The sequence below is a fragment of the Amphiprion ocellaris genome, chromosome 3 (assembly GCF_022539595.1).
Source record: "Amphiprion ocellaris isolate individual 3 ecotype Okinawa chromosome 3, ASM2253959v1, whole genome shotgun sequence".
NCBI lineage: Eukaryota > Metazoa > Chordata > Actinopteri > Pomacentridae > Amphiprion > Amphiprion ocellaris.
The window spans coordinates 23,213,654-23,238,419 of record NC_072768.1 but is presented as its reverse complement, the minus strand read 5'-3'; the positions used below and the strand labels follow the sequence as shown (position 1 = coordinate 23,238,419).

Genomic DNA, 24,766 nt, shown 5'->3' with positions numbered 1-24,766 from the left:
GACAAAACAAACAATAAACAAAGTTAAGGATGAATTTGACTGATTAATTTTTTTCAAATTATTGCTTACCACAGAAGTGGTTCTTCTTTTGACTCCACAGATTGAGCTGCAGACGGTTGTCTGCCTCTGAAGCTACTCTGCCATCAAAAAATGTTTATAATCACTTGGAGCTAGTGCAATCCTATTAGCCAAAGCTGTTGGATGCTCTTCTCAGCTTTATGACATGACAAAAAAAAACAAAAAAAAAAAAACAAATCACTCACAATCGCCATAAACCATAGTGCTGCAAATCCACTGCATCCAATTCCCCACAGGTTAAAGCTTGTCAGCTTTGTTGTTCAGCCTCAGCTGCCAGTTCTGTGCATTCTTACTGACTTATTTACTGAACTGTCAGTGAATATACAGAGAGGACAGACTGCCACGTGTTGAAAGAGCCCGAAATACATGCATAATATGTAGGTATATATGTTTTTAAACTGGTGATGACAGTCTCTGCACTGACACTAAGTGTGAGACATCCTCTTTCATTTCTCATTTCCTCCCATGAAACAACCACGGTTTGTTTTCACAGAGATGGTTGTTTTTTTTTCTCCTCTGTCATTTAAAAGACTAACGTAGTGAATTAAATCTTCATTTTTTTTATCAATCTAAAATAATCTGAATGCTAAACAGTCGTCTTTAAAAGGAAAAATGATCACACAAGAAATGATTAAGAGGTAGACATACTTGCATTTTAGCTACTCCAATTGTCAAAAAATCAGTCCTCATCAGGTCAGTTTATTTGTCCAGTATCTAATTTATGATGAAATGTCCTTGTCAATCGATGACCTCCGGGGCTGAAAAACGTCCAAAAAGTGTAAAAACTTCAGTACCACAAATGGTCACTTGAGACTAGATCCAAAAGTGACTCAGTCTTCACAGACCCCCATGTTAAAATGCACAGCTTTACAGCAGAATTAAATATGTTCTGCTTGGACAAAAAAATAAGAGTTTCGGTCTTTATAGCTAACTTCCCAGTCATGACAGCTTCAGGGTAATGAACTTTTATATAACTCATCTGTTCACATTGTAAAAAGGTTTGCAAAATGCAACCAAACGTAGTAGAACATTATGGTATTTTTGGCATACTATGCATTGGGACTTAATAAATCTTTTCCTGGGATACTAGCCAGTATGGTACTATGGTTATTGGAAAATGCATTGAGCTTCAAAGCCTATCTTCAGGAAACTTGTGATGTCGCAAATGGTTTGTCCACCTTTTTATAAAGTCATTGGTCATTTCTAACTAATTACTTAGAAAACAATGACATGGTAACACACTAAATTAAGACACCGAAACACTAATTATTATACTGTAGCTAAACATTATCATCTGCGGCATGCTGATGTTTGCATTTAGTTCAAAGCGTTGCTGTACAATAGTGTCACAGAGTTTTCAGCACTGTACACCGTTTCTGTACAGACGTATAGTTCAAAGTCTTTCCCAACAGGAACTATTTTGCTCAAAGGCACCTTGAAGTGGAAATCACCTCCTACCCAATCAAGATCTTCCAGGACTGAGAAACAGAGCAGATGTGGAGATGCGAAAAACTGCAGTTCCTTAAATAACCACTTGAGGCTGGCTCCAAAAATCAGTCAGGCCTCATAGACTCCCATGTTAAAATGTCTAACATTACAGCAGAAATAAACATGTCTACATCCTGGCACAGAAAATAGATTTTGGTCTCTATAGCTAATATCCCCATTAATATCAACTGTACAGGGGATGAACCTTTACGTAACTCACTTGTTTAAATTGTATACTGGCTTAATGTTATGCAGAATGAAGGGTGTGGCTAATCTGAGTGACAGGTGGGTACCATCACAGGACTGTCCATGGTCTAGGAACGTTTGCATAACCCACCTCAGCACCACTCACACTTCACATCTTTACTGGTTTTTAGATTAGCTGGGAGTCAGGAGGAGTCTGGAGCAGGAGCCACCTGACAAAACTTTGAAACCATCACTCAGAAAACCCATGGGTGACTTCACTTGGGGTTCATCCTCCATATTAAATACAGTCTATGCCTTGACCACATTTTTCACAATTTTTCTCGGGTACAGCAACAATTCTGACTCTCTCAACAGATTGTGACTACACAATGATTATACCTCACTTGGCTTTTGGATGAGTGGTGGCAGTAATCTTAATAATTCATAGGTGAACCACATCTGCCAAACAAAATCTAAATGCACTAATAGAATTAACATGAACGTTTGTTTTTCTTCCACTGCTTTCAAGGTTTCTGTGCCGCGCTGCTGATGACATGCAGGCTATTAGCAGAGATCAATAAGCCTGCTACTTAGGCTGCTCTTACTCAGCTTCTGCAGGGAGAGAAAACTGCAGTGAGCAGGCAATATCCTGAGTATTCTGTACAACGAGGACGACAGGCTGCGTTCATGTAAGGACCAGTGAAATACACAATTCCTGACAGACTCTTCATCCTTCAACAGAGGAGAGTCGTAAAAAGAAGTGATAGAGTTTATGAACTGGAAGTAAAAGGATCTCTGTGGACATCAAATACACACACACATACACATTTCTGCAGGGCAAAGGCAACCATACAACCACTGTGGGAGTTCTGTGATGATGCACCTGAAACATTGTGGGTGGATATCTTACCAGGCACTGGAGCAACTCAGGACATAGACGTAGGCGGTGTTGGTCTTTCCTTTCCAGTGTGCACTGGCATCCATTCCGCTTTAGTGAATACAAATCAAGCATGGCTTTTCAGAGAAAGAAGAAAGCAGGATAGTTGAAATTGCGTTCTTCCAAATAAGGAAACAGAAACAAGAAACTTAACAGATAAATGATGAAATTCAAGTCAGGTCACCTTAAATTGAATTCTTCAGAAGTTTCCCTTCATTTGGACAGGTGAGGACATGTATGTCTGAGATACTGTGCAAAGAAAACACTATGGCTGAGTCAAAATGGTTTCAACAGTAAAGTGGTGTGATTCATCATCCCTTTAGTTTCAGGAAATATTGTTTAATGTCACTTTTTATGGGACAAGTTAAAGATATTTTGTAAAAGACAAAGATAATAATGAACATCAACAAACCAAAGGAGCCAGCTGGGATATACAGTACTGTTCAAAAGCTTGGGGTCACCCAGGCAATCTCATGTTTTCCTGTGTAAACTCACACTCTTATTCATGTGCCAACATGATTGCACAAGGGTTTTCTAATCATCAATTAGCCTTTCAACACCATTAGCTAACACAATGTAGCATTAGAACACAGGAGTGATGGTTGCTGGAAATGTTCCTCTGTACCCCTATGGAGATATTCCATTAAAAATCGGCGGTTTCCAGCTAGAATAGTCATTTCCCACATTAACAATGTCTAAGATTGTCAATGTGTTAATGTGAATAAGGTTAAAGATAATTCAACAAGTAAACAAACTCTTTTGACCAAACACTATGATTTAATGCCACGAAGGAACAATGAAGCTGATCAGCAGCATATTTCATTTTCTCCTGAAATGGACACACAACAAGAGCACATGGTCTCCCTACATGTGCACAAAGAGTAAAATTCAGACAGTTTTTGATTACAGAGGGAATGAATGATGCAATAGAGATCTGACAGTGAAAGCTGCAATGTGGTGAGGAGGTGGATGAGAGAACATTGTGCTTTGACCAAACTAAACTCTTCATTTAATCAAAGCTGCTCTGTGCACAGCTTAATTGCAAACAATCTTTTCACATAACAAACATAAAGAAAAGTGAAGGCCCAGTTTGTGGTATTGACAGAAACAGCGAGTTGGGGTACATTCTAAAAATGTATGTACTCAAAGGAAAAAAAGAAAAAAAAAAGCTGGTAGACTGAGAAGCTTTTATAGTGGAAAAAAACTCTTTTGACTGCATAGTGAGTCAACAACGCTCTCCGGGATGTAGGCGTGCACGTTTATTCGTGACCTTCAAAACCTCAGAGGATTTGCCACAAGATGCAAACCCCTGGCAAGCCTTGAAAACATAAGGCTGAGCTGCAGTTCACAGGAGAAACCAGTGTTCAGGAACAAAGTTCTGATGAAACAAAAGTCAAACTCTATGAAGATGACGGAAACAGACAAGTATGAGGGGGAAGAGGAGCAGCTCAAAGAAGCGTCTTGTGTCCAACACGGTGGTGCTTCTGTTATGTCTGGACATGCCTGACGATGGACCTGGCACACTGACATTTATTGATGAGTCCACTGCTGACAGAAGCAGCAGGATGAAGGCAGATGTATACGGGAACCTTCTGTGAGCTCACATTCAGGCAAATGTACCAGAACTCAACGGACGACGATGTATGATAATAAAACATACAGCCAAAGCAACCACATAGCTTTTCAGGGTGAAGAGGTGGAAAATCTTTGACCTGATCTCAGCCTGATAGAATTGAATTTGTCTTCCAGAAAACCAGAGTAAAGGCAAGAATTGAAGGTGACTGCAGCGATGGGAAGATTTACCATCTGCTGATATCTCAAACATTTCAAGACGTCATTCACTGCAAATAATCTTCTGCAAAGTATCAAAAAAGAACATTTTGTTCGATTTTGGACCCCTTAAACTTTGGGCATTGTGTAAAGAAAAGAGTCACATAACACACACCACTCGTGATGTAAAGCTATTACTGGGCACTTTAATTATTACTTTATTTAACATTATATGTGCTGGAGCCTGAGGGGCAATACATGTTAATGACAGTCTGCACTGTGAATATATATAAATTTGAAAAGAACAAACAAAAAGACAAAGCATTACACCTGAACACTTAAGTGGGATGTAAAATAAAAAATTTATTATGAAAATCAGATCAAGAAAACTGTATTGTCTCCAGTCTGTGGTCATGTAGAAGTCGTACACACCTTCAAAGTGACATTTCAGCGCACAATACAGTTCTTTATTTAGAAAGGAGTAAGCTATTTCGATTTCATTTATTTAGATTTAATATAAGGACATGGTGACATTATCTGAACACGTGGCAAGTATATTTATTGACCTTTGTATAAAGGAATGTTTCCTAAATTCAGTACAGGGATCTGTCTGGTCTTGAGATTTTTATCTCAGGTTGTCGACCTTGTGCCAGAACCAGATTTTATTTTTTCTTTTTACGTGTTAAATCATCAAAAATCTTTTAGATTCGGTTTTTAAAAAAACTGTTGGGGAAAAATGGTATAATGACAAAGTAACTCCACATCCACGGAGACAAACGGGCGTTTATAAACAGACGCACATTGCATCTCTCGCTAGATCCGTAGTAGTGGGACTTACCAAGTAGCAAAACAGGGGGAGGTCCAAGAGCGCAGATATGTTGATTTCTGATCATATCTCAAAAGTAAAAGCACGCATAAAATGTAGTCTCAGATAGATCGACTTTAGAAGCGATGTCCGACGAAACATTCACGAAAAAAGGGTTCATAACAGACTGACGTCTGTGCGTTGGAGGCGGAGCACCCCCCTCCTTAGGAAATAGCCCACTTCTGGCTATGACTAGAAGAGTCGGACGCAGGAGTCTAGAGCGGCACACACCGGTCAGACTGGAACGAGTGATGATGTCTCCGTGCATGTCCTCTCACAATTTCATTCCTTGAGACGCAGTGTTTCAGAAAACTGTCACTACGCACAGGTGAGTGTCTTCTTCAGCTTTTGTACCAGCGCTTCATTGGCTTGTGGTGAATGCCAGGGTATGTGTGTGTGTGTGTGTGTGTGTGTGTGTGTGTGTGTGTGTGTGTGTGTGTGTGTGTGTGTGTGTGTGTGTGTGTGTGTGTGGGTGTTGAAGGGTTGAATGAGTTGCCAGTACCAGGATGTGGCCAGTGAATGATGAAACACCTCACATGGATGTCATGAAGACTGCGCAATCATTTATGCGCGTTCCTTGGGGAACAAACTGTGCCCGGCTAGAACAACGAGCCACATGGCCAAGAGTGACTGGCGGGGTTATTGTATTTAATTTATTCATTTTTTCCCCCATTGCTCCATCCGCATTTTGGTCATTGTAAACCAACCTGCCCGCTTTTGCCGTTCGTCACTCCTGAGTCATGTGCAGACAGGGGGAAAAAGGACATTTGAGGAGCCTTTTGTGCGCTGACTCATGGCCAGCCTAAACAGTCATCCCCTCATTTTTTATTGTTATTTTTTTTTGTAGAGTTACTGCATCACCATCTCTTCCAGCAGCCTGTCTCTGTAATAACTGCGCTGAAGGTTACTCAGCATCGTCGCTCCTTTTGGCTGCTGTGTTGCGTTCACTGGATTATGAAACGGCGGCCTTTGCCTCGTACAAACCAGGCTAATCTGAAAGCGGTAAAGGAAATCTATTAATCGCCTAATCCGCTGCTCGGCGAAAGGCGAGAGGGAGGCGTAAAACAATTCGTTTTACGCATTGTGTGATATTTTTGAACCGGTGATGCGTTTTGGTGAAAATGTTCAAGGAAGACGGTCCAAAGGATGCTCAAACGAACCAAAGGATGTTGCGCACCTTAACCCGCCTTTGGGTGGCTGGCGTGTCCACACCCTTGAATCGTTTCCAACCCTACCGCTGGTAAAATTCATACCATGTGGCATTATATCTGAACACATCACATTGCGTCTGCTACAGTACAAAAAAAAAAAAACTAAATCTATTCAATTTTTTAGAAGTTGACGTGCTTTCATATTTGAGGGCTTCCCCGTCCCTGACAGCTGCGGAAAAAAAGGAGTGTTTGGGTTTGTATGCAAATGCCTTTGTCCCCCTCAATTATTCATAGACGTTGGAAACGTGATAGTCTCCATACCTGGACTTGTCACTGTCCCAGTCACTACCAGGCTGATGCTGCTGGGCCTTTTTCCCTCCAGAACAATGACTTAGAAGAAAACGATCCCTATTCATTGATTTTTTTTTTCTGTCCCTGCCTGCCATGTGATTCCCACGTGAGAGATAACTGTGTATCCCTCAGATGAAACAGTTTACTTTTTAAAGCTATTCCCAATCAGATACGATGTCTTATAATAAGAAAGGAGGCTGAAGTATGTGATTTATTTACTAGAGAAAAAAAAAGAAAATTAAACACTTTACTGTTTTGGTTGCTCAGTTAAATTATATCCATCTGTCATGTGTGTAGGTTTAGAGTTCTTTCTTGTCATCATTTGCCAAAATCAGAACATTTTCAATATGCAAACTCATTTCATGGTAAAAGCAGTCAGATGGCAATCAGTGCGGGAAATTAGAAGCAGAAACAAACAGATTTTCGATCATTGTCTCTTTACTCACTGCTGTGTTTCCTCTCTGCTACACAGATATTTGGTGATAATGAAGAAATAAACAACTTCTTGATCACTCAACCTCTAACAAACTGTCTCAAACCAAACGGGCCCTAGAACCCAAACACCCTCGAACTCTTTGCAAGTTCTAAACAGAAAGAGACTTTTCCCAGACGCCGGCCCTGCCCTTCCAGCCCACCAGCCTAAAAGACGTTCCACCCCTTGCCCTTGTTTGCTTTATCAAATGCCCAAAAACAGCAAGGCCGTCAAGAGAGAGCTTGACGACGATGTCACAGAGTCTGTCAGAGACCTGCTTTCCAACGAGGACGCCTGTGACGATTCCTTCAAGAAGACCTCGCTGATCGTCAACAACCATGAAGGGGAAGGGAAAGAGTGTGATGTGGAGGAAGGGGGCTCGGACGGCGAGGAGGAGGAACGCCCGGCCTGGAACAGCAAGCTCCAGTACATCCTGGCCCAGGTTGGCTTCTCTGTAGGCCTGGGCAACGTCTGGAGGTTCCCCTACCTGTGTCAGAAGAACGGCGGGGGTGAGTCACTGGCCTCGTTTACAGTTTCAGCAGCTATCTATGTAAACAGTGACAGAGAGCAGTGTGAGAAAATATAGCTGTATGGTAGTCATATACCTTCAAATTACTAAACACTGTTGTCCATCCAAAAAAAAATAAAAAAATCTTACATAATCCATTTGAGGTTCATTTCACAATCGGACATCACTATGATTTAACTGTGTAAAGACTTAATTCTGGTTTATTACATCATAAGCATCTTATTCTCATTGTTTTAGTGAATCATTTGCACAATAAACCAGAACTACTTCAGTTAGCATAACATAAAACTGCAACAACATAACTACAACAAAGTCCAGCAGAGCAACATGAGGACACAGCGTCTAACTCAAAAGTACTACTGAGTGTAACACTGAAATAAATACCAATGAGTTGTCAGTAATTATATCTTATTGCATTTAAAAACTGTGCACATACCACTCCAACAAGAAGGACAAGTTATATACGTAAACACCAGGAAGCTTGTTTGCAAGCCTCAATGGATATTTGAGTCAAGATTAAATAGGGTTAACTTGAGCCTCGATTCCGCTGACATTAAATTCACTTCATTTGATCAATGACACTAGAATGAACCTTCACACATGTCACATATCTTCATTGCAAGAAGTTGTCTACGTGCAAAATTTCACAATATGATGCTAGTATCAAAAAAAGGCAAACAGCAAACTGAGAGGTGAGATGAAACTATACAAAATGAAAGAAAACGACCCTTTTTTCTAGTTATTGAGAGTGTAGTGATCCTAATCTGGGCACGTGTGTGTGCTGCATGTGTTTATGCAGAAGACAAGAAATGACCTATGTGGGTCGCTTCTATGGCTGGGTGGATTGCATCAGTTTTTTAGATGCATATTAACAAGACAGAGATGTGCCTGGGGTTGGTTCTCCCTGCTGAGAAACCAGAAGTGTAGTCTTCCCCTTTTTGTCTTTGTGAAAGTGTTTTAGAATGACTTTTAGGAGCCGACTTCATGAAATTATCATCCAGCTTTTACTATGGCACGCTGTGCTTACAATGCAGGTAGGGGGTCCCATATCAGCATCTATTCAATACTGAAGTGTTTGCTGACAGAGAGTGAAACTCGACACTGCACAGATTTTTTAAATAGACGCCTCGTTTCTTGTCAAATGAGTGTGCTATGTTAAGATATTACTGTAAAAAAGATCAGCTGATAGGCTCCTCCAAATTTATCATGAGGTTACACTTGAAGCTCTTCTTACGTTCTTATGATTAGCCCTAAAACGCATGTATGGAATCAACACGTGCAGACAGATACGTGACGGGTGAACAGATTCCCTCTTTCCCTGCTCAGCGACCTTCGGGGCAGGTCACGTGAGCGTCTGCGTCCATGAATCTGTCATTTCACAAGCATACGAGGGCTAAAATGAAAAACATACCCTAATAACAGGAAATCATTGTGTTTAAAAACCACATTCAAACCTGCTGTAGTCATTTCCCATAATGCCATCTGCGCTACCTGATTTACTCCTCAGTGTTGTTATGTTCATGCTCTAATGTGTGTATGTCCTGGGAAGGTGATAGGGTGCTGTAGTACCCATCTGGAGATTATGTAAAGCCACTTGAAAGCTGATTAAACACAACTGTCTCAGACAGGTTGGCCAGACGAGCCCTCAAGTTTACCATCATATGCAATACTTCAGTGGCGCACCCAGTGGTCTCTTGAAAACACAAGGAAAAAGACCCCAAAATATTACAGTACAAATCACAGGAGTTGGAATATGCATGATATGCGGTCGGGCTGGGCTATTACATTATAATTTATCTTTAAGTGGTATATAAAGACAATAAAAGCATTTTGTAGTAATAAATCATTATAAACTGTATGAGGTTTTCCAGATTAGTCTAACGTTTTGTCCATTGTACAGTGCAACAGCAGAACACAGTCACTGCAAAGACATTCATTTGATTATTGTATGTGCTATATAGTGACATGTGTTGGTGTTGTGAAGTATTAGCATTGGATACAGATTTTAACCGCGGCGCCCTGGAGTGCAGCAAGGATTGTTGCAAGTAAATTTTGTCCCTGTGTGGTTAGACGTTACACGACATATCGTAATAGTGTTTTTATGTGTGGTCGGTGGCGCACACAAAAAGTTTCAGAAATATTGGGAAAAACATTAGGATGGTTGCAGTTCGGTATACGTTAAGAAAGCCTCAAACAAAAGTCTGGGAAAGTGGCGTATTGAAAGCAACGGCTCAATATGAAGTCCTTTTTCCAGGTTAAAAGTGGCAAATAGGTCGGGTTAGTGATGTGGTTAGTGGGTGGAGGTGCTGTGTGGAAAGATGTGAGGTGTGATGGCAAAGTCAAATTGGGCAACTTAGTAGAGTCTGAATGACTGTAAAGATGGCCAGCTGCGAAACATGATCTTACAAGTGTGTTTGGGTACATAATTACCATAAGATCATGTACATCTTTGATAGTGTGTGTGTGTGTGTGTGTGTGTGTGTGTGTGTGTGTGTGTGTGTGTGTGTGTGTGTGTTTGTACGGCTATCATGGTGAGGACCAGTGTGAATTTTTAACCCTTGGAGTGAGGACCAAACTACAAAGTGAGGACATTTAGGCCGGTCCTCACTTTATTTTCACTGCAATGGCTTCCAGAGGTCATATCTATGCTTCTGACAAAGTTTCAGACTGGTCCTCACAAAAATAGTAAACCCTAAAAAAATACACACACTTTGGTGTGTGTATATATTCTGAGTACACACACTTTTTACTCTCTATTGCCCCCTACTGTACTGTACCCAAGTGAGAAAAATCGTTTTCCCACTCTCTAGCGGCCTCTAAAGGCCTGAGCCAGAAAAATATATTTTGCTCTCTGGCTCCCTCTTTGGTCATTGCAGTTACTGCAATGGCCTGAGCCAGAAAAATATGTTTTGCTCTCTGGCTCCCTCTTTGGTCATTGCAGTTACTGCACCCATGCGACCATAACAATAGAAGGAGACAGAGGATTGAGTTCAATGAAGTACATTATATGGAATGGCATGGTAGTTTAATATTTATGTCTCACTTTACAAATAATTAAAAAAAGAGTTTGAATTTAATTGACTTACATTCATGATAATGAGTCTCATAACCTAAAACCTCTTTCAGTGTAAACCTCACATGACTTGTGTTCGACTTGTGTTTCTTCTTCATGTGTAGGCTGCCTGTGAGAAATGTCTGTGACCTTACGGCCTATCAGACAGCATATTAAGGAGGTTTCATTCTCTGTTTTACTTCTCAGCACAGTCGGTGCACAAGAGAAGGGTGTACAGTTCAGAAAGAATCTGTTTATTGTCACTATACTCAATATAATGTACTTATTACTGGTATTTTTCAAATAAATTACAGAATTTAAGCATAAAATTAAAACAGTGTGTGACAGTATGAAATACAAATAAGGAATTTAAATAATTTGTGATCACATTACATTACCATTGTCACTAAGTGGCTGGTGTTTCTGACTCTGGTGCACCCTGAAGTAGCTTTCCCTTTTAGAATATTTACACAGCACTTCTATTATTTATTTACAGTATGAGCATGTACTATTACAATTGTGCTCATAAGTTAGCATACATTGGCAAATTTGTGAAATATTGTACATTTTTTCAGAAAATATGTTTGATCATGGAAAAACATTTCTTTCAGTTAGGGTTAGTGGTCAGATAAAAGTTATTTACTATCATGAAAATGTATTTGCTCTGATCATTCATGTTTTCATTAAAGAACAGTACATATTTATAAATTGTGGGTAGGTAAACTTATGAGCACAACTGTAATTGTGGTCTAAACTGCTGAGCAAGTAAACAGGTGTTAAAAGAGGATTTTACATATGCTGAGGTAAAGATAACAGATATTAAAGATGTATAGTTTTAGGTGTATGTTCTTTACATGTGACAGCTATGAATGCATTAGAAGCTGATTTCCATAAAAATGAAGATGAGAAATGTGTCAACATTAATATGTCAAGCCTTGCAGAATCAGTTCCAAATGAGCACCTAAACATGTATGTTTAGGTGTTCTTACATGACTTACTGAGATTTAAACTGCAACAATATTAACTCTTACACAGTATATATGGAACAAGGTTTTTAATCAGACCCCAGTGGACATCTCTGTTGGTTCACAGAGTTCTTTATTGAGAAGGTTGTTCAGAGATAATGAAACTTGATAATGTAGTTAGCATGGCTAACATAAATGCTAGCCATGCTAACTACAACAGCTTCCATGGTAAATTCAGTGTGTCTATTTTGTTGCATGATGTCATCAGTACAATGACCTCTGTTCAGACTGCTATATCTCCTTAATGAGAATAATATCTTTGTGTTCTTCACTGGTCACTTCAGTTTTTTTCCTACTCTTGAGCAAAATTGCACATTTAATGTGACCATTTGAAGTGTTGAGCTTCATTCATTAACTTTACTTTGCTCATGGAAAAAAGACAAACTTGACTTTGGCTGTCCTGATGCCTGACAGGGAAACTAAAAATAAAGGTTGGGTTCTCTGCATCTCTTATCTCTCTCTCTCTCTCTCTCTCTCTCTATGTCACTATTGAGATATATGGACACTATTTGAGATACATTTCAAAAACTATCTGCTGGATTGCTCTGAATGTTGCAAGGTCTTCAGAGGATGCCTTGTATACAGAGGTTTTATTGAGAGTGAAATATCTTCACCTATTAGATGGATTGGCATAAAACATATCACAAACATACAGGTAATACTCAGGATGAAGTACAGTAAGTTTAATGATCATTTGACTGCAGATTGAAAGTCTATAAACCTGGAAGGCCCTTCTGTTGTAACTACTGTGGAGAGAGTGCCCTATATTTTCTCCACAGTACAGTGTGATTACTCTTATTCATTTAAAGAACTGAAGACCACAGCATTTTAGTAATAACAATGTCAAGATACTGATAATGACATTGATAGCATCCAGAGTAAAAACCTGGTGCCTTCACTTAGCTTTTCTGCATTTTTAGAGAAATGTTATATTTTGTGGTTGTGCAGATGAAGCTATAAAACATTTCAAACAAAACATGTTTTACCATCAGCAGTAAAATCCATATTTATATCTGTGTCTAAACCCATAACCTCCTAATTGTTTCCGCTTTGCTCACATAATCTAGCACAAACACAGCTGGACAGAACTGAGAGATAATAAGGCTTTCTACCTAGAGATTATTTACACTGACATGCATCTGAAGAACAGTGCTTGGACTGCTTGTTGCTACGATATTGAAAATCCAGTTTTCTCCCTTAGACTAGCCTGCTTATCATTAAACACATATGAATTGAATGTTGAAAGAATGTACAGCAGCTACAGGGCAGGAACACTGTTCTATGTATAGCACATGGTCTCAGTGTGTGTTGCTCAGGGATCAGTGGAGTGAGTGGCAACTCCACCTGTACAGTTGAAGCCAAAATTATTGGCCTTCCAGAAATTATGGAAGAACGTATGTATGTATGTATGTATGACAGCAGCAAGGTTAATGCTGTATTATTGCAGTTTAGGCTGAATATTGTTGTTTAGGCTGAATATTGTTGTTTAGGTTGAATACTGTAGTTTAGGCTGAATACTGTAGTTTAGGCTGAATACTGTAGTTTAAGCTGAATATTATAGTTTACGGTGAATACTGTAGTTTAGGCTGAATACTGTAGTTTAGGGCTGAATATTATAGGTTAGGCTTAATACTGTAGTTTAGGCTTAATATTATAGTTTAGGGTGAATACTATAGTTTAGGCTGAATACTGTAGTTTAGGCTGAATACTATAGTTTAGGGTGAATACTGTAGTTTAGGCTGAATACTGTAGTTTAAGCTGAATATTATAGTTTAGGGTGAATACTGTAGTTTAGGCTGAATACTGTAGTTTAGGGCTGAATATTATAGGTTAGGCTTAATACTGTAGTTTAGGCTGAATATTATAGTTTAGGGTGAATATTGTTGTTTAGGCTGAATACTGTAGTTTAGGCTGAATACTGTAGTTTAGGCTGAATACTGTAGTTTAGGCTGAATATTATAGTTTACGGTGAATACTATAGTTTAGGCTGAATACTGTGGTTTAGGGTTAATACTGTAGTTTAGGCTGAATATTGTAGTTTAGGCTGAATACTATAGTTTAGGCTGAATACTGTAGTTTAGGCTGAATACTGTAGTTTAGGCTGAATACTGTAGTTTAGGCTGAATATTATAGTTTACGGTGAATACTATAGTTTAGGCTGAATACTGTGGTTTAGGGTTAATACTGTAGTTTAGGCTGAATATTGTAGTTTAGGCTGAATACTATAGTTTAGGCTGAATACTATAGTTTAGGCTGAATACTGTAGTTTAGGCTGAATACTATAGTTTAGGGTGAATACTGTAGTTTAGGCTGAATACTGTAGTTTAAGCTGAATATTATAGTTTAGGGTGAATACTGTAGTTTAGGCTGAATACTGTAGTTTAGGGCTGAATATTATAGGTTAGGCTTAATACTGTAGTTTAGGCTTAATATTATAGTTTAGGGTGAATACTGTAGTTTAGGCTGAATACTGTAGTTTAGGCTGAATATTATAGTTTACGGTGAATACTATAGTTTAGGCTGAATACTGTGGTTTAGGGTTAATACTGTAGTTTAGGCTGAATATTGTAGTTTAGGCTGAATACTATAGTTTAGGGTGAATACTGTAGTTTAGGCTGAATACTGTAGTTTAAGCTGAATATTATAGTTTAGGGTGAATACTGTAGTTTAGACTGAATACTGTAGTTTAGGGCTGAATATTATAGGTTAGGCTTAATACTGTAGTTTAGGCTGAATATTATAGTTTAGGGTGAATATTGTTGTTTAGGCTGAATACTGTAGTTTAGGCTGAATACTGTAGTTTAGGCTGAATATTATAGTTTACGGTGAATACTATAGTTTAGGCTGAATACTGTGGTTTAGGGTTAATACTGTAGTTTAGGCTGAATATTGTAGTTTAGGGTGAATACTGTAGTTTAGGCTGAATACTGTAGTTTAGGCTGAATATTGTAGTTTAGGGTGAATATTATAGTTTAGGGTGAATACTATAGTTTAGGCTGAATACCGTGGGTCAGAGAGTTTTGTGTTTCTGCAGCTCAGCCTTCACTGATGGCCCATCATGGGGAGGGGTCCCCCCCTGCACCTTCACTGCTGCTGCCTCTCCAGTCTTCACTTCTTCACTTTTCTGCAGGAACCTGCCCTTCCCCCACCTTTCAGTTTAACATGTTTGATTTAGTTTTTTTTGTTTAAAAAAGTAAAACTTTTGAATGCACAGCTTTAACTCATTGCTAAGTATGTTCATTCTGCAGTGTTGTTACTGTTACTTCACCAAAGAATTTCCAACATTGATAATGGGTGTTAACTACTGTTAAACTTTAAGAGAGGGACTTTACTGTTAACATTCAGATTTGACAGTTAATTCAGTGAGTTTCCAGCTCTGCAGCCAGTAAACAGTGTATACATGCTGAGGTGAATGCTGCTGTTTAGGGTGAATATTGTGAGCAGTTTCTGCTGCTCCTTAAGTGGTGGCTGATGGCCCATCAAGGGGAGGGGCTCCCCCCCCTGCACCTTCACTGCTGGTTTCAGGGTGAGGCTCCCCTCCTCCACCTTCAGGAGAAGGCTCCCCTCCCTTCAGGACCAGGCTCCCCTCCCTTCAGGGTCAGGCTCCCCTCCTCCACACTGCAGGGCGAGGCTGAACAGCAACAAGCAGGACTAACGCTGAAGAGCAGAGTTGTGGGATTTAAACTTTGAATCATCAGTGGAAGGCAATTTTAGCAAACAGCATGTAAAGGTAAGACTGAAACCTCAGATTTCTGTTTTTTCTAGTCTGTTACTGCTGTTTATGTTAAACTATTGTGCAAAAAAGAAACTTATCACATTTGAGTTTTTATTGTAAAACAGGGTTGTTAACTTCAGTTAAGTTGTAGTCACTTATAACTACTAGTGTAATGTAGATTTTTTTGTATAATAATGTGAATTTTAAGCAAGATTGAACTGACCCAGAGCTATAATCAATATAGTAGAAGGGGATTTTAAATTTGACGAGATGCTTCTATTTTAACTGGTGCAGCTTTTCTACTGTTTACAGTATTTAGCAGGCCAGAGGACTGAACTATGAAGGCAGTTTATCACAGTCAGGCTTTATTTGTAGAATTCAGCTCGACAAAAACTAAAACCTGTCAGTTAACAGGTATGAAGGTGGTTATGAACTTGTCACACAAATAGTAGAGTTTAAGGCATCATTTGACTTGTTTTCTGCACTAAATGAGTCAATGTTGTTCAGATGCTTCAGTCAACAGGTTGTTTTAATGGAGAACTATGAGGAACATACCTAATTTATGATGGTAAAAAGATACTATTGAAAATGTGATAGGAATGCTGGTAGAAAACTGATAAATGTGTGTAATGAATTTATTTTATTGATGAATGCAGCCAAATATTTCTACCTGACAGCAGCAGATATTTAAACATGATATTGTACTGAAGTGCATGTAGGTCGGACACTGTATCATAATGAAGGAAATCACTTTAATTTGAACTAAATCAAAGTGAAACTGAAGTTACTGATTAATATCCTCTGTAATGAATACTGATAAATAATCAATGTTCTAACCAGTGTTCTATCCGCTGCAGTACCAGCAGAGTAAACAGACTTGACAACAAATCAGAATGAAACACATTTATGCGTTTTCTGCATTACCAACCGCATACATGTCAGTTCCCACGGCAACATGATTCATCCAATGTGTGATACTGCAACAGCTTCACTCAGTGGTTTTAGCAATGTACAGATTGGCAAGTTTACAGATAAGACCTATTTCATCAGCTGAGAATTTGTATCGCTCATAAAAAATTGTCAGGAAACACTTAGTAAACTAACAACTGAACATAACCTGATCTGGACCAGGTTAGTTCCAACACATCAGTAACCATGGAGATCTAGCTCCACGGCATCAGTAACCATGGAGATGTAGCTCCACAGCATCAGTTACCATGGAGATCTAGCAGGTTTAAACAGAGCCACTTTCACTGAAGACTTAATGCTCAAACATACCTGCTAGCCCATTAATCTCACTTCATAATTCAGCCCTCAGGAAACACACAGACCAACTGCATGAAAGTTAGGCCGCGAACATAATTCAGACTAAATATGGTTCCAGTTTCATCAATGGGCTCCAGACGTGCATGAGAATGGCCCTGACACCATTTAGGCCTAGATTTAATATCCTGGCAAGACAAGCTACAGCTCAGTTCTGTCACTAAGCAACAGAACATACATACATTATTGACCTTTCATTCACTGGAGAGGACGAGGGGTCACTTTCTGTTCTGTTGTTTTTCAGATGGAGTTTCTGACCTCTCATCCCCCAAAGAGACATGAGCCCTGCAGTGAGAATGGGAATTCACATTCAGATGGTGAGTGACATGGAGTTTATAGTCTGTAGTCTATATCACAGCTCTGCCCACCATTTTATTGTCTAGTAATCATTTCATTAAGCTGAGCATGACAATGTAGATGATTAGTGAGTGCAGGCAAACTAAATGGGTTCATGCAGGCTGACAAAAGATGTTAAAATTAACAGAGGTCAACACCATGAAGACAGATAAAGGTCATAAATACTAAAATAGAGGTCATAAATGCTACGGATAGTTACATTTTTTTGCTTGTTTTCCAGATGGTGGTTCAGAACTCTCATCCCTTCAGATGAGATGTGAGCCCTGCAGTGAGGACGGGAGTTCAGTTTTAGATGGTGAGTGAAATGGCTTCATTATGATGTATACAAAAAACAATTTTCTTTGGCAAAGGACCCTGTTTGATGTTTCTATACTTCAGTTAAAAGAATCGCACTAGTTTTCTCAAGTGTATTAAGTACAAATTTCATCCATTTTGTCAGCACAGTTTGATACTCATATACAGTTATGTGAGTGATGTTCCATCACAGTAAATATCTAGTATGCCTTTTAATGTTAAATCATCATCCTGTCCTGCTGCTTGCAGTTTTGACCAAAGAAAGTAAATGTTAACAGCCAACTGTCAGGTGGTGGTAATCAGATTTTACAGTCAGCACCTGATTACACATGGACCCTGAATATCCACCACACCTGAGACTTCTCTAATAGGTGCTATTGTCTGTCACCTGTTGTAGATCAGCGTCCAGGAACACATCTGGTTAACAGAACCCCACAAAAGAAGAAGAGGAAGAAAAAGAGAGGAAAACAGACCAAGACTGTGGAAGCTACAGGTAAGTTCTTTAAACCTTCAAAGCTGTCTTAAGAGCTTTCTGTGACTATATGTGCAAAAGGCTTGCAACAGAAATTGCATTCATGTCCCTTAGAATTTTAATATGAGGAATTCTGGAGTTTGCCTTTCAGTCAGATTGTGTATGTACACAGACATGAAAGTTGATTTATGTGTTACTGAATTATTTTATTCCTCTTTCAGCAAAGATCAAATATATCAATAAAGCTGCACATTCATTGTAGGAATAGCAGGTTTGACTACTCTGTGGTTGTAAGGGCTTGGTGTTACCTGGAAGTGACATCAGCTCATGCCTTGTGATGTATCATGAATCTGAAATTGTAGGCCTCTTTACACAGTTTTATGCTTCAGCTGTCTTCTTTTTATACACTGCGGAGGATGAGGTCTCACTTTATCTTTGCTCTTGTTTTCCAGATGGTGGCTCAGACCTCTCATCAGAATTGGATGGTGAGTGAAATAGTGTTCATCATGAAATACACAAACAATTTTCTTGTGATTCTCTGTTAATAAAAAGAAGAGCACTACTTTCCTCTCAAGTTTATTAATTAGGAAACACAATTTCTTCCCGTTTATCCATGCAGCTTATTATAATTATGAGATGAATGTTCCATTACAGAAAATATATTCTGTCATTTTTAATAGCTGTCTATTAAAGTAATATCCCTGTGAAGAGCTGCTGCCTCTGAATTTTAGCATGTGAACAGTTAACTGAACACACATTGTCCCTGAGATTTTATTAACAGGTGCTAATGTTTGTCTGTTACAGTTGTTGCAGTAGATCAGAGTCCAGGAACAAGACAGAAACGCTCACAGAAGAAGAAGAAGAAGAAGAGAGGGAAACAGAATAAGACTGTGGAAGAGGGTGTGCTGAGTAAGTTCTTCAAAAACATAAACAGTCCAGAGTGTAATGAATTGAGCAGTTAGCTTTTTTGTGTTCATGCTCTGTGCTCATTTAATTTGAAATGAAGCATCAGTTACTACTACTACTCTTTAAGTGCCAAGCTACAATTAATTTATTATTATTAATAATAATAATAATAATAATAATAATAATAATAATAATAATAATAATAATAATAATAACAACAATAATAAGAATAATACTGTTTATTATTATTATTATTATTATTATTATTATTATTATTATTGATAATAATAATAATAATAATAATAATAATAATAATAATAATAATAATAATAATAATACATTTTATTTCTGACACTTTTCAAAACACTCAAAGACTACATATAAATTCAGCAAACATTAAAATAGAGGACCATCTATCTGCTTCTATACATCAATAACTGTGTGACTGCACTGTACTTCAAAACTACAGTTATGTGTTCTCTGTGACTAATTTTGAAGCCATTCTTTGTCTTTTCTGTCTTTGCTGTTTATAGAGAAACCTGTTTTAAAGGTGAAGAGACCATGGAGTGACGCTGAAAGGAGTGCGACGAGTTCCAGGGAAAGAGCCCTGTCTACAATGTCTTAAAAAGGAGAGCGCCTTGGATGGAAGATCCTGGAAGGACATAAAGAACTTTGTGTACAACACAATAGTTGCTTTGAACTGCAGGTCTGCAAGGAAGCAACTTGCACTTTGAAGATCTTCAATGTACAGTACAATACATCTTCTAGTTATCAATTTAATAATTAGCACTTTCATGCTTGTTGATGCTGTTTGGATTGTTCTGCATTGTTGTAGTTCATGGCACTAAGGTGCTTGAATGTGCAATTAACATTTATTTACAGTCAGGCAATTTCAAAATGTTCACACATATTATACAACAAATGCTTAATGAAGAAAGTATTTCCAAGGCGATATCTTTGGATTTATTTTGTCAAAGTTTAATGGCATGGGATGAATTAAAGCAGCAGCTGAGTTTGAACTGGCTGAAATAAATAAATACGGTGCTGGTCACTGGAATTGGCACAAGTACATTGTGTCTTTGTGCACTGTTTATGGTGACAAAATTAGTATGTAGAGTTAGTATTCTGCTTGTCTATTCTCCTCAAACTGTACAACTCTTGTCTACAACATTTAAACTTACATATTATTCAATTATTTGTCTGCACTGTAAAATTTAAATAGTAGCAAAGTATGATTATGATAGCCAAAGTCATAATGTAGTTCTATGCTCTAATAAGAAATGACCCCAACTGCACCCCCTGCTGGGCGAACCCCATAGCACACCCTACAAAAAAGTTCTCACTTCAGTGGTAATCTGTGATTGACTATACTGATTTTTATTCTTTGTTTTTTGAGGAATCTGAGGTGATAACTGGAATCAGGGAGCCACCTACTGTCGAAATGTAACATTCATTTCTCTCTAAGTATAGCAGAAAGGGTGGTCCTCACTTCCTAGGTTAATATACACGGATCTCACTTTGGTGCCCATACAAGAATGTGTGTGTGTGTGTGTGTGTGTGTGGGCGAGTTCACAACCTCTCTGCAGACCCTGTCATGTTTTCAGGTCTGGTTTAAACAGCTCTGGTCACCCTGCTGTGTTCAACTGTAATTAGATTAAAATGGCAGATCTGCGGCTCGAGCAGGTCTGAGTGTGTGTGTGTGTGGAAGTGTGTGTGTGTGTGTGTGTGTGTATTTGAGTGCCTGTTCTTCTGAGGACCAGTTTGATTTTTAGACCTTCCTTGTAAATGAGGACATTTTGGCCAGTTCTGACTGTCTGATACATCTTCATCGGTCTGTTTAAATTCAGACTTGGTTAAGGGGTTATGTTTAACTGAAAAGGAAGGATCTAATAAATGCATTACGCCAATAAATGTCCATGGAAAATAGCTATACAAACGTGTCTGTGCACGCATAATCTTAGACTTTCATCCACCCACATCAGAAACAAACGGTATGTGTCATGTGCCGTGTTCATACATGTGTACATCCGTTTTTGTCTTTCATCTGCTTACAATTTCCCTTTTCTGGTTTTGCTACAAAAATGGAGGTTTCTGGGTGCCCAGATTGCTCAATTGGTTGAGTAGGCGACCCATGAACAGGGGCTATAGTCCCCAACGTTCAATTCCAGCTCACGGCCCTCTGCTGCAGGTCTTCTCTCTACTTTCCTGTCTTTCTCTCTACTGACTTTTCTAATAAAGCCAAGAAAAGGTCAAAGAAATAACTTTAAAAAAAGGAGATTTCTGTTCTGCCCTGAGTGATAAATGTTTGCTTAAAATGACTGCAATAATCAATTGATCATTTCAACTATAGCAAAAATGCATGTTGTTGTTTTGTGAAAAAAGAGGGTATATTTTGTATCATCTCATCACAATTATCAACAAATTTCTAATCATGCCGAGGCCTAATGATGATATTTAGTCATACTGGTTCACAAGGCTGACACCTTGAGTGTTTTGTTAACTTAATGACATTAGCTTAAAGAACTGCCATGTTTAGTTGCTACATGAGGTTTAACAGACTTATTGTCTTCTTTAATCTTGTGTTTCTGACTTCTGTGACCCAATGGTCTCTCTTTGTGGCCTAATTAAAAGTTTGTGTAGTTCATTAAAAAGTTGAGGGCAAAAACAAACATTAATGCTGTGTACTATTTAAATTTTTTTCTTCTTTAGAGCGAGCGGTTCAATGACAGTAATGTATCCATACCCATGCTTTCGTTTGGAACTTCCCAGCATCACTTTCAAGTCCAAACCTGCTGTGCAAGTTGTTTTTTTTTTCAGAAGCAGAAATAGTGCAGCTCAGTTGAACAGTGTGTCAGAAATATGTGGCCTGAGTTTTGGTTCTCACTTCATTTACCCTCCATTCAGTTATAAATTTACTACCTTTAGATTAGATGGCAATTCATTCTTGTTGCTCATACTACGTGCATGCAAATCATCCACAGCCATCATCGGTGTACATGGTGTTCTGCCAAAATACTCTGAAATGTCTGGCATCTGGTTAATGCCTAGACTGGATAAACCAGATATCTCAACTAGATGTGTGGGAAGTGAAGACGATTGGGAAACTATTTTAAGGAGGGAATAAGACAAGAATGAAATGCACTCTCATCATGCTGTTTGCTTTTTCAAAGTGCCATCAAAGTGTTTAGATGTCCAAGGGAGACTGTTGAGGATTTTAAAAGACAATGGAGACCAGAGGGGGGGGGGTTTGATGCTGACTGATGTCAAAGCTTCTTCCCAGAACGAACTGTGTACTCAGTGAACCAGAATTAGATGTTTTAATATTAGAAACCAGTAAATATGTCATGCATACACAAACACACAGCTTGAAACAACAGATAGAGACACACACACACATTAATTTCCTGTGTGTGACCGTTCCTATCTTGGCTAAACCTGGGAGGGACAGCGGGACTCAGGAAAGGATCTGAATGAACGCCCTGCCAGATGAAACAATAAACTGTGTTGAAACAGGGATAAAACTAGCCTTAAAAACAATACACTCATGGCGGAAGTTTTGACTTGTCATTAATGACTCACGGCAAACATTACAGTACGTCTGTTCCCATGTGGTGTTGTGCTCTAACTTTTAGAAGGCAGAGAATGTCACAAAAGGGGATTTTTTTAAGGTAACCTTTGTCACTGAAGTGATAAAACTGAAGTTGAGAAAGGACTGGCTGTTTATTTTTCACACAGTTTTGAAATGGTGCAATAGTTTAAACAGATTTCTGTGGCAGAGGGTCCTGAAACCTTCAGTGTGCGCACAGGAACTACCATTTCATGAGTAGAAAAAAAAAACAACACTGCTCTGTGCAGAATATCTCTTTCATTTTCAATGATATAACAGGAAAATAAAAGGCACATTATTTTACAATGCGTTGCCACTGAACATATCTAACCTCTGGCCTTTTCTTATCAACAAAGGGTTTTAGGTTCTCTTCAAACCATCATGTGCCTGGCAGTCTCACTGCTCACAAGTACCCTGACTGTCACGAGAGATGCACCCCCCAGTATTTTATTGTACCACACTATTATAGCCTGTCTTAATGTTAGTTATTCACCCTGAAACCTTAATTCCAGAAAGGAATGTTGTCTTTGTGATGTGCCCCAAAGTAATCCCACTGTAATTTAGGTAATTTCAGACTTGACTATCTTTCCTGGTTTCCAGAATGATTATTTCATTGCACCACACACCATGGGAGACATATTAGGTAGAGACACACAGACGCAGCAGATGTGTGTATAGTAATTTGGGTGTATGTGTGTGTGTCTGGTGAAGTGGCTGCTGTGTGTGTTTTTATGTTTTCTTTAGGTCACTGTGTCACCATCAGGGAGATATTAGGTAGAGATATAGATAAGGTTTAGAAGAAGGCTGTGTCTGGGGTGTGAGTTTGTACAGAGCACGTGGCAGATAAAGTGATAAAATGAGATGTGTGGTCTGGTGCCACGAGCTCCTGCACTGCTGTCAGGAAATGAATGTTGCCACTACACATGTTTCTGATGACACAGTTTGCCTTTGTTGCGGGTCTTTCAACTGACTTGCTGTTCGTATTGTTTTAACTGGCAGGAGCGTACCTGGTGCCCTATCTCATCCTGCTTATACTGATTGGCATCCCGCTGTTCTTCTTGGAGCTTGCTGTGGGACAGAGGATCCGCAGGGGCAGCATCGGGGTGTGGAACTACATCAGCCCTCGGCTGGGGGGCATCGGCTTTGCCAGCTGTGTGGTGAGTTAGACACTGGCATCTCATCAGTTCGGTTCTGTCTGCATCCACAAAGACAAAACTGGATAAAATGACGATTGAAAACATGGTGAACGATCATGACGCTAATGTAATGAAGGGCGTGTAAGCAACACTAAGATTAGCACAAGTAAATGAAGCAATATTTTTAAAAAATCAGTTTTATTACATCAGATGATTAGTTTTGCAACAAATAATGTATATTTAAGCTAATATAAACATTTCAGTGTCTGTTGCCTCCTAAGACTTGGCGTCCACATATGTGGACATCGTTTTTTTTTTTCAAACAGAGTGCATTGTTCAAAATAATAACAGCAACAACAATAATAGTAATGGCAATATAAATATAATAATCAGATATTTGATATTATCCGATGATTATATTTATTGATTACTCCTTATCCTAAATAACTAGAACAAATCTAAAGTGCAAGCCCAACCAAAATTCGCGTCTTAGGAGATTAAAGTCTTTTTGGTATAAATGATCTTGCACACAGGAATTGATCTGTATAAAAAATAAGTCATTCATGGATATCCTCATAAGTGAAGAAGCACCTCTTTATTATTGCTAAGTATTCAAAGTTTTATTGCTACTCTTCGCTAAAAAAATGGTAAACAATAAAACAGTAGTAAAGTCTCCTCTTGTCTTATTCTTAAGGTGTTTAAATATATGTCATGTTCAGTACTGTGTACTCCGACAAACCTCAAAATTAAAACCACTCCTCCTCTTTGTGCCACCAAAATGGCATCAATCCATCGGGGAAAAATGTCTGGTGGCGCTTTGCAGTGGCACTGGGATGTTCTTGGTGGATCCTGTGGATTCTGTGGGTGATGGGGTGTAGCTTTGAGCTCCGTGTCGTGTTCCTCGAGCCGTTCCAGAGAGGTTTAGCAGTGGGACACTTTACCCTGATGGGAGAGGCTGCTGCTGTCTAGGATTGCAGTTATCATTGAGGAGTGTGTCTGCAACAATGTTTATGTGGGTGGTACGTGTCCAAGAAACATCCACAGGAGTTTTT

At 38.9% G+C, this 24,766-nt stretch overlaps 1 protein-coding gene across 1 annotated transcript in view; it reads left to right on the top strand.

The window, feature by feature from the left end:
- The first annotated feature begins 5,492 nt into the window (after positions 1–5,492).
- slc6a15 (solute carrier family 6 member 15) overlaps positions 5,493–24,766 on the top strand; it is a 32,231-nt gene continuing 12,957 nt past the window's right edge. The window contains exons 1-3 of the mRNA XM_023291173.3: positions 5,493–5,652; positions 7,299–7,807; positions 23,578–23,735. Of these exons, the coding sequence (XP_023146941.1) occupies positions 7,507–7,807; positions 23,578–23,735 (459 nt within the window). The 5' untranslated portion in view covers positions 5,493–5,652; positions 7,299–7,506. The remainder of the gene's footprint in view (positions 5,653–7,298; positions 7,808–23,577; positions 23,736–24,766) is intronic.